The sequence below is a fragment of the Otolemur garnettii genome, unplaced genomic scaffold (genome assembly GCF_000181295.1).
Source record: "Otolemur garnettii isolate 467f Iridium unplaced genomic scaffold, OtoGar3 scaffold00173, whole genome shotgun sequence".
Taxonomy (NCBI): Eukaryota; Metazoa; Chordata; class Mammalia; order Primates; family Galagidae; genus Otolemur; species Otolemur garnettii.
In genome coordinates this window covers 1,943,300-1,954,260 of record NW_003852568.1, presented here as the reverse complement: position 1 = coordinate 1,954,260, position 10,961 = coordinate 1,943,300, and the positions used below count along the sequence as shown (strand labels likewise).

At 40.7% G+C, this 10,961-nt stretch overlaps 1 protein-coding gene across 5 annotated transcripts in view; it reads right to left on the bottom strand.

The window, feature by feature from the left end:
- Positions 1-10,961, bottom strand: part of WDR33 (WD repeat domain 33) — a 128,747-nt gene that overhangs the window by 15,927 nt on the left and 101,859 nt on the right. For all 5 annotated transcript variants that reach the window (XM_003800332.2, XM_023519371.1, XM_023519372.1 and 2 more), the window contains exons 8-16: positions 7,545-7,671; positions 6,330-6,484; positions 6,154-6,232; positions 5,069-5,179; positions 4,623-4,717; positions 4,327-4,413; positions 3,513-3,652; positions 2,750-2,902; positions 696-1,784 (exon numbers count right to left, since the gene is read on the bottom strand). In XM_003800332.2, the coding sequence (XP_003800380.1) occupies positions 696-1,784; positions 2,750-2,902; positions 3,513-3,652; positions 4,327-4,413; positions 4,623-4,717; positions 5,069-5,179; positions 6,154-6,232; positions 6,330-6,484; positions 7,545-7,671 (2,036 nt within the window). The remainder of the gene's footprint in view (positions 1-695; positions 1,785-2,749; positions 2,903-3,512; positions 3,653-4,326; positions 4,414-4,622; positions 4,718-5,068; positions 5,180-6,153; positions 6,233-6,329; positions 6,485-7,544; positions 7,672-10,961) is intronic.

Genomic DNA, 10,961 nt, shown 5'->3' with positions numbered 1-10,961 from the left:
AAAAAAAAAAAAAAAAAAGTAGAGCCAGTAGACAAGCTGGAAGTCCGCTGTCTGGCAGACCCATGGAATATCAGGGTACAAAGAAAACAGCCTGCAAAAGGGGACATGAGATTCAGAGCCGCCCACCAGTAACATGCCTTCTCCTCAGAGCCACAGCTCTCTTGGAGCCTGGAGACAATTACTAACTACATTCAACTGAGACATGATGTCTTCTGAAGACTTTAAAAAAAAAAAAGTATAGATTAATATTGAGATCAACTTAAAGGGCATATAACCTAACTCATCCTTGCTACTGCCTTTTTAGCCAAAATGTTAGTACGTTAAACCACCATCACCAGTCCAGAAATAACCAACTGTGGCTCAGTGCCTGTAGCTTGAGCGGCTAAAGCGCCAACCACATACACGAGAGCTGGAGGGTTTGAATCCAGCCTGGGCCTGCCAAACAATAACTACAACCAAAAAAAAAATCGGACATTGTGGCGGGCACCTATAGTGGGAGGCTGAGGCAAGAGAATTGCTTAAGCCCAGGAGCTGGAGTTGCTGTGAGCTGTGATGCCATGGCACTCTACCCAGGGCAACAGCATGAGGTTCTGTCTCAAAAAAAAAAAAAAAAAAAAGAAAGAAATAACCAACTGTGACTGTTTTTCACAATACCTGGCAGTACCACTTCGGTACAAGTTAGAAATAAATAATACCTGGTTGAAGGGGGGCCGGGGCCCATCACCTAGCAGAGGTGTTTTCTGCTGCTGGAATGGTATTGGCCCTTGAGATGGATGTGGCCCTCTTGCTGGGTTCTGCTGTCCCTGAGGTCCAGGAGGCCCTTGCATGCCACCCTGGGGTGGAGGTCCTAAAGAGCCCTGAGGCGGCCCCTGTTGACCTTGTGAGCCTGGAGGTCCTCGCAATTCCTGGGGAGGACCCAACATTGATCCTTGAGGTGGAGGCCCCTGCATGCCCCGCATCTCCTGAGGACCTCTCATTTCCTGAGGGCCATGTCCCAGTAGTCCGCTTGGAGGGTGAGGTCCTCTCATCTCTTGAGGTGGATGGCCCATCATCATCCCTTGGGGAGCAGGACCCTGATTCTCTCGCGGGCCTGGAGGCCCTTGCATTCCTCTTGGATTCAATCCCATAAGAGGTCCCTGAGACACAGGACCTTGGATCCCTTGAGAGCCTGGCCCGCCTTGTATACCATGAGGATGAGGTGGTCCTTGCATTCCTCGGGGACCAGGCGGTCCCTGCATACCTTGAGTACCAGGAGGACCCTGTGGGCCCAAGTGACCCTGGGGACCAGGTGGACCTTGGGGGCCTATGTGACCCTGTGGGCCAGGTGGACCCTGAGGACCCATATGACCTTGAGGACCAGAACTACCCTGTGGTCCAGGTGGCCCTTGAGGTCCCAAAGGGCCATGAGGTCCAGGATGTCTCTGCATTCCTTGGGGCCCGTGCATGTCCTGAGGCCGTGGCAACCCCTGGGGTGGGCCCTGGGGTCCTTGTGGTCCCATGAATCCTTGTGGCCCCCCACCTCCCTGATGCAGTGGAGGACCTTGTGGTCCCATTTGCCCCTGGGGTCCGGGGGGCCTAAACTGTCCCTGTGGACCTGGAGGCCCCATTTGAGCCATGTTCATTGGCATCTGTTGAGATGGATGGGGCTGTTGAAAACCTTGAGGAATCTGAGACATTGGACCTTGTCCTGGAAAAGGCTGGGGTCCGAGGAGAGGGGTGCCAGATGAGGGAGGAGGCTGAATTTGCTCAGCCTGTTTCTGTGCAAGTCTTTCAATTTTAAGTTGCTGGAAGGAAAGAAAGATAGAAGAGAACATTCTGAATAAATAAGCCAGAGCCCTTGAAGATGACAGTATTTCTATCACATATTCTGTTAGAAGAAACTAAAAATAAACATAACTGCTCCATTTCTTACTGCCCCATATACTTGGAGTCTATGTAACACTCAAACACTGCAAGGGCATTCACAACTTTATGGCACTGAGGCTCCAGACTCCCTTCAGACCATTTCTTTTCAGGTGCCAGGACAAAGCAGTCAGGAATATCTGTATCTTACCTTGAGCAAAGAAAGTCCTATAATTCACTAGTATTTTGTTATTCTTGGTAGCTATCACAGGTAGGAAAAATAAGAACAAGCCACCTATTCTATGAACTGACAGAAAAAGAAAAATTCTTTTACCTGTAGATAAATAAGTAAATTCAAATTGTTTGATTTATCTTTCCTATTAAAAAATGTACATTTAGCTTAGGTCTACTCACTGCTCCACTGACCTGATTTTTAAAATCTTAAGAAACAGGAAGCTCAGCGTCCCTAGCTCAAGTGGCTAGGGCGCCAGCCACATACCCCAGAGCTGGCGAGTTTGAACCCAGTCCGGGCCTGCCAAGCAACAATGAGAACTAGAACCCAAAAATAGCCAGGCCTTGTGGCAGGCGCGTATAGTCCCAGCTACTTGGGAGGCTGAGGCAAGAGAATCACTTAGGCCCAAGAGTTTGAGGTTGCTGTGAGCTGTGACATCATGGCACTCTACCCAGGGCAACAGCTTGAGACTCTGTCTCAAAAAAAAAAAAAAAAAAAAAAAAAAGAAACAGGAGACTCCTTCAGAAACTAGTCTCCTAATATAGCAACAAGAAATGGAGGTGTTTATCAGAGCCATCTGAGAGTCCCTTCCCTTTTCGTTAAGAGCATATCAATAAAAAATGTTATCATCACTTTCTTAGATTATCTTGAATCCCATTAAAGAGCTTTACATACCTCCAGAAGTTGCGGGTTAGTATACTGTAACGTGGCCATTTCTTGCTCAATTTCTGCTTGGGTTTTTTTCTTCTCTTCCAATTTAATGTCTTCTTTTCTGTCATTTAGCACCTCATTTGGAGCAGGAATTGGAACTTTATTTTGCATCCAAGCCTCAGGAAAGAAGAGAATATTAAAATACACCCTAAATATAAAAATGACAATGATAGAGTGAGAAAACCATTCTATAACATTATCTGCTCAATCCAACTTACTGAACTGTATTTATTTCTAACGTTACTTCTTAGTGACATGGGAATGGATTTAAACAGGCAATTAATAGGTAGAAATTACTAAGGTGATGAAAGCTAAAAGATATTGCACATTATTAATAATCCAAAGCCTGCCATCCTCTCCAAAAGGGCAGATACACTTTGCATTGAGGGGACACTTAAAGCAGAAGATGGACAAACAATGGAGAAGAGTGATAACAAACTCTCTGCTCCACGCCTCTGGTTGCTCCTTCATCTGATACCTTGGGATGATAATAAGTAGGTGAAGATAAAAGGAGATAAAGAGAAGATTCATGACCAAGCATGAATGCAAAGCTGTAGGCAAGAACTATGTCTTATAATGTATAAAATATGTAAAGAATGGTCCAAAAAAGAATATATAATACAGACATACCTTCAACAGCAGGATAATCCAAGAGAAATGTCAGTTAAACTAGCCAACCATAATCACTCAGTGCCTGGGTGAGGTAGAATCATTTCCAGTTACCTACCTGCTGGAACTGTGCAGGAATAGGTTTCGCATAAGGAACTTTCTTCTGAGGTACTTTTTTCTGATCCTTTTGCATCACCTCCTCCATTCCCCAATCTAGACCTGGAATTGTCATTTCAATTTCATTTGATTCATCTTTCCCTGTAACCATAAAGAAGAGCAGTTTGCCTCAAATTTTAAAAATTGGCCACTGGAATCAATAAACACAGTTTTGGAAGAACAGACTTTAGATGTTATTCAGTCTATAGCACTTTACCAGTATTTGTTAGCATAAATTATTCTTACATTTCTTTTTTTTTTATTTATTAAATTTTAGCTGTGTACATTAATGCAATCACAGGGTATAGTGTGGTGTTTTCATATACAATTTGAAATACTCTCATCAAACTGGTTAACATAGCCTTCATGTCATTTTCTTAGTTATTGAGTTAAGACAATTCATACTCTTGCTTTTAGAAAGATTCACTTCATTTTTACATTTCAACACAACTTATCAAGAAGAAAATAAACAGGCTGTAAAAATGTTATAGAAAAAAATGTATGGGTGGCACCTTTGGCTCAATGAGTAGGGCGACGGCCCCATATACGGAGGGTGGTGGGTTCGAACCCGGCCTCAGCCAAACTGCAACAAAAAAATAGCTGCAGGCACCTGTAGTCCCAGCCAGCTACTCAGGAGGCTTAAGCAAGAGAAGCACCTAAGCCCAAGAACTGGAGGTTGCTGTGAGCCGTGACACTACCAAGGGCGACAAAGTGAGATTCTGTCTCTAAAAAATAAATAAATAAATAAATAAATGTATACGTGTAACTTCTCTTACCCATCTGTTCTTGTTCCATAGCTAATTTTAGCTGCTCTGGTATTCCCATCCCTGGAATTACTGCCAGGCTATTAGGTTCAAGGTCATCTACAAATAGTAACAAATCCATTGTTAATAGAGATTTTATAAAAACAACAGCCAATAAAGTTAATGCTTTATAAAAATGAATCCTATCACTGGTGATTTATAAATCAATAAACTATAAGATAAAAATTAGTTTTGCATACTCTTCATAATAACTAACACTTTTATAACAGAACACCAGATTTTAAAGGACAAATGTACAAGAGTCTCACCGTATTCTACACCATCTTCAGACATTCCAGGTAAAAGGTTTAGATTATATCGATCTCGCATTTTATCACCTGGTCGGTTTCGAGTCCAGAATTTGCTGTCAAAGTAATGAGGGGAGTAGGAGAGCATAGTTTCAGTATTTTTCTGGGTACTTAATACAACTAAGCAGCCCTTTGATAAACAGAATAAATTTTTACAATGCTTTCTCTAAAAATTTAGAATGTTAAAAAAATTTTCTAGTCAAAAGGCAAAATAAATGCAAATAACCAAAGTCATATTCAATATCCAATCTCCTTATTGCAATATAAGTATTTTTAAGCCACTAATGTTTCTAAGAATAAGTTGGAATGCAAACTAATATATCAATCAAATAAAAATGAATATAATATTTATTTCCTACTGTTTCATGAGTACAGTAATTCTTTGCTATATTCAATATAAAGCTTACCTAGTATGGTCATTTGAGCCTGAACAGAGAATATGCCCAAGAGGATGCCAAGCCAGACTCCAGATCATTCCTTCATGGGCCATCTCCATCCCACCCACTTCCTTCTCTACCCTGCAACAGCACCAAATAAAAAATTCTTTTTACAACAGTTATCAAGAAAAGGGGGAGAGGGACATTTTCTTTTAGCCTTAAAACAAAGCCTACCAAAGCAGTTACCTTCAATCTGATCAATTCTGCACATTTCAGAGGGGTATTAGTTTGTCATCAGAAATTTATTCCCAGCTGGGCCATGGTGGCTCACGCATTAATTCTAGCTTTCCGGAAGGCTAGGGTGGGAGGATAGCTTGAAGTCAGGAGTTTGAGACTAGCCTGAATAAAACGAGACCCCGCCTCTCCTAAAAATAGAAAACTGAGCCGGCTCTAGTGGCACTCATCTTTAGAGCCAGTTACTTGGGAGGCTGGAGGAGGAGGCCTGCTTGAGCCCAGAACTTTGCGGTTATTATGAGCTAGTCTAAGGCTGAGACTCTCCAGCCCAAGTGACAGAGTGAGACTCTATCTCAAAAAGAAAAAAAAAGAAGAAATTCATTCTTTTATCCAAAAAGCACTTTTGAGGTTAACATGCTCCAAGCATTATTTTTTTTTCCTTAATGACTTCCACACCCATAAAAAGAGGTACGTTTTCTATTCTAGGTTCGATTTACAAAATTGAAAACTACAGGCAGTCTCTGATACAGGCCATACCAACACCAAAAAAATTACAAACTTCATCATGAGGCCGGGAGAGGTGGCTTACACCTGTAATCCTAGCACTCTGGAAGGCTGAGGTGGGTGGACTGCCTGAGCTCACAGTTTTGAGACCAGCCCAAGTAAGAGCAAGACCTCACCTCTAAAAATAGCTGGACGTTGTGGCAGGCACCTGTAGTCCCAGCTATTCGGGAGGCTGAGGCAAGAAAATTGCTTTAGCCCAAGAGTCTGAGGTTGCTATGAGCTGTGATGTCACAGCACTCTACCCAGGACGACAAAGTGAGACTCTGTCTTAAAAAAAACAAAACCTAAAACAAACTTCATTATATTTGTACACATACCCAACATGCCAGAATAACAAAGAACCATCAGAGCCTCCACTGGCAAAAAGCCCTTCATGAACAGGATGCCAGGCCACAGCTGTAAAATAAAAACATGGGAAAAGGCAAAATGGTTAGGATCTGAGAATGCTACTGCCAACAGTCACCAGAACAAGGAAAACTGCGTAACTGCTGACCTGTGGCTTCTTTCTTATGACCTCGGAAGACTTGAAGCTCCTCTTTCAGGTTTCGGATGTCAAAAAGTTTGCAGAGGTGGTCACGTGATGCTGTGAGTAACCAATTGCCATTGAGATTTAATTTCACCTCCATTACTGTGTTTTTATGGGCATGACTAAAAACAAAGCACCAAGAAAATAATCTTTCAGACTTCCAAACAAGTACAAATCAATATAATGGCCATTTTTGTTGAAAAGCACATGGATCAAGATGGCAAGAGGTTTGGCCTAGAAAGAATAAAGCCATGTAACATTATAGGATCACAGCTGAAAGTACATTTGAAAGAAACAGGTCAACCACAGAAATACGTGTCCACTACCTAAGCATACCATCAACCAGTCAACAGAGCTTCAAGTGGACAGAAAAGGTTATCTGGGAAACAGGGGAGCCACTTGAACACATAAATTAATAGTCAATAAAGTTCATTCATTTTAAAAATTTAATGAAATTCCTCTCATTAAGACAAAGCACAAAAATGAGCACTGGACAGGTTGTGGGTTAATTTGAACTAAACACGATGCAATAACCCATTATGCACACTGCATATGTCCAGGGACACCACTCACAAGGTTTGCTACACTGGTGTGGGCACTGGAGTTGTACAACAAGGGAGTCTCGCTGCAACCAATTCACTCTAAATACATTTACTTCCCAAAACGAACCAGGATACAGCTGGTCAAAAAATTAACATTCACATACTGTAAAGGTTTACAAAGTAATTCAAAAAGAAAACTCTATTATGTAGCTGCATCCTAAGTAAGCAGATCAGACAAAAAAATGAGAATTAGTTCAAAAATGGAGGGAAAACCTCTTCAACAAGTAGATGTAGTGAGATGGAGAATGGTGGGCTGTACCTACTAGGGCACACACACCCGCTCACACAGTGCCTCACAGTCTACTGAGGAAAGACAGTCAAGTAGAACAGTATAAACACTTCCTCTTCATCTTCCCCCTCTACCCTATGATAACCAAATTAAATTTAGGTCTAGGTGGAAAAATAAAAATCAAGCCTTATTCCATTAGGAATTTAGAAATAAATCATATTTAATTAATAAGAAATCTATAGATCCAAATCCATCTGTTGTCTAAACTACAAAGAGAAAGCTAAAAGTTAAAGATACAGACACCTTTGTTCCCCTTCTTCCAGGGACCAAGATGGGGTTCCTATCACTTACAGTGTTGCAAGACTCTGCCCAGTCTTGGGATCCCAGAACTTGATTGGCTGTTGACTATCTTTACTTCCTGAAACAACTAACCCTTTGGTTGGATGCCAGTCTACACATTTCACATCAGCACCATGCCCTGTCGGAAACAAGTTGGGATAAAAACCTAATCAGTCATATGCATTTAAAGCAATTTAAACCAAAGTAGAGAAACCTATTAAATGTTTCGATCTCAGTGTTCAGTCAAGTTAAAGTTTTAAAAAAGACTCTTGGGCCTCTGTGTTTGGAAGTCTATGGGATACAGAAGCCTCTCCTCTTATGCCAGAACATACAGGAGCCAGTCCTCTTCTCCTGGAATTAAGCATCTCTTTGTTGGCTGGTCAGTCAAGGCTTTTGGAAGCTGTACTTCTCAAGATCTTGTATATTAATTAAGCTTTTAAATTTTTTATCTTAGTCCCAATTATCCTAATTAGGTACAATCCTTGCCATTCACTTCAATGTTCCCACTTTGTGGTAGTCCTTATCTATCTAAAGTGCTAAATTCATGTTTAGATACCACCACTTTCTGCCTATGAAGATAGGAAAGGTGTTCCAGCTTTCTACTCTTGTTTAATGAAATGCAAGAGAAAAAATTTTAAAACCTCCTTATTTACACACGTTGTGATAATCAGAGGAGACCATAATAAAAGCAACCCTATTGAGTGCTTAGTATATGTTAGGCAGTATACTGAGTACTTATAAGCATCACCTTTTAAACCTCACAAAATCCTGAGTAAAGTATTAGCATTATCTCATTTTACAAGTGAAGAAACAGAAGGGCTAGAAGGGTTAAATAACATATCCTAGATTCCAATACTAGCCAACTAGAGCAGGAATCTGAGCCTGGTCTGCAACATTCCAGAGACGGTTAGTCACAAAACCACTACTACAGCATGAGGTCACTTTGCAAATGCAATACATTAACTACAAAAAAATCATGAGTATGAAAACCAGAATTTACAAAACTGAAATAGGTATGATTTTTGAAAAGCTGTGTGCTATATAGTCTCAAGAATCAAGTTATTTTATATAGCAAATATACTAAGAAACAGGTGAGGAGTGAAGCAGAGCATTTGAAGCAGCTTCCTTTTTTAACCTGGATCAAATTCAGCTTCTGTGAAGTTCTGAGATGGAAAAAAGAAAGGATACAGAAAAATACAACCAGAAGTAGAGAAAGAAGAAATGGGGTAGAACAACCAGAAGTGATCTGTAATCGGTTCAGTTCAGAAGTGGTCCGGGTTTATCCTAAGGCAATACCCCCATGCTGGCAGGCATAGAGGGAGGTAACAATTATCTAGAGAACAGTTTGGCAGTGTGTATTAAAAGCATGGAAATGTGTTATCTCCTATAACCCAATAATTTCATGTCCCAGATTGTCATAAGGAAATAATGGATGTTAACAGGGTACTGACTGACCAGTAGCAGGGAGGGCACTGTCCCCAAGGGGCCTGATAGGAACCAGTAGAGCAGAAGAGAGGGCAGGTGGGATGATGGGGAAGGAGGCAGGGCAAGAATTAAGATGCACCCAGGTTAGGAGCAGGAGTACGCAATTTTGTGCTGTGCACTTTGAGGTATTTCTACTATAGATGAATAATAGGAACTAGTATTGGGGGGGGGAATAATGGATGTCCAAAAGGATTTGTCTATAAGGATATTTACTGATGCCATTTATTTTCAATGCCTTTGAATGGGACACAAATATATTACAAAACAAATTACAGTGTAGCATACGTAACTCAAAGGACTATGCTATCACCAATATAAGTGATCTTATAAATGATTTACTGACATGATTTAAATGCCCATGATACCAAGTTTATTTAAAAAAAAATACACCAGTGTGTACCATCATTGTAAAAGGCAAACAAATCAATAACACGAGCGACTCTGTGAGCAGAAAGTGATTCTTTCTCCACGTTTTTCTGTTTTCCTATTTTGTAATTGAGATCTGAGGGTGGAAAAGGGGATGAGAGGCTTTGTTGTTGCTTTGCCTTTTATTAAGAAAAAAAACTGAAGATGGAACAAGTAAAAGGTAAATACATTTCAGTCCCGTTAGCCCCTGACTTGCCTTAAGAAACTTATGATTTGACCCTAAATAGATGTGGCCAAGGTATTTAAAAACTTTAGGCCACTGTCACCTAAAAATAAACTTATGCATAGGTATGAATGATAACCAATCAAATTTGAGTTTACAGAAAATGTATAATGAAGTAGTTTTAAATTATAATGCACTCTGCAAAAAAGTTCATAGTCTTAGGACTCATCTCTACCCTCAACTTCCCAGGGACACTTTTATTACACAGATAAAGTATACCTGTTTAGTTCTAAAATATATTTGCTTATTTTGGCTCAGCGCCCATAGCACAGTGGTTACAGCACCAGCCACATATACCGACAGTGACGGGTTTGAACCCGGCCCGGGCCAGCTAAACAATGACAACTGCAACAAAAAAATAGCCAGGTGTTGTGGCAGGCTCCTGTAGTCCTAGCTACTTGGGAGGCTATGGCAAGAGAATTGCTTTAGCACAGGAGTTTGAGGATGCTATGAGCTGTGATGCCACAGCACTCAACCAAGGGCGACACAGTGAGACTCAAAAAAAAAAAAAAATATATATATATATATATACACACACACACATATACATATTTGCTTATTTTAAAGAAGTATATGAAAAGTAAAAAACTATCAACTCATATAGAAGGACCAAGAAAATATACTTCAACTACTTTAATTCTGTTTTCTAAAGTTCCCTAAAATTTATTTAAGTAAAATGCAAGCACTAAGGAATCACACGAATGTACCCATATCCATATACATCACAAATATAAATCAAACTGATTAGTATTTATTCTTACATTTTATTTTATTGGTTACTATTCTTAATAAGAGTAATACTAGCAAACACATATGCTTATATATAGCACATTCTAATCAAAGTATAAATACCACTTCATCACTTTACATATGAAGACTAGGAAGCACAGACCAGTTAGGTGTTTTGTTCAGGACCACTCCATTGCAGTGTGGCAGAGCAGGGGTCTGAAGCGGTCTCAGCCTCTGCTCTTAAAGGACTATGCTTTTGTAGCTATGAAAAGGTCAGTTTAAGAATTACAAGAGGGCACTTGGCGCTCATAGCTCAGTGAGTAGGGCACTAGACATCTACACCAAAACTGGCAGGTTCGAGCCCAGCCTGGTCCTGCTAAACGACAACTGCAAACAAAAAACAGCCGGGGATTGTGGCAGGTGCCTATAGTCCCAGCTACTTGGGAGGCTGAGGCAATAGAATTGCTTAAGCTAAGAATTTGAGGATGCTGGGACCTGTGATACCAAGCACTCTACGCAGTGGTGACATAGTGTGACTCTGTCTAAAAAAAAAAAAAAAAAGTTGG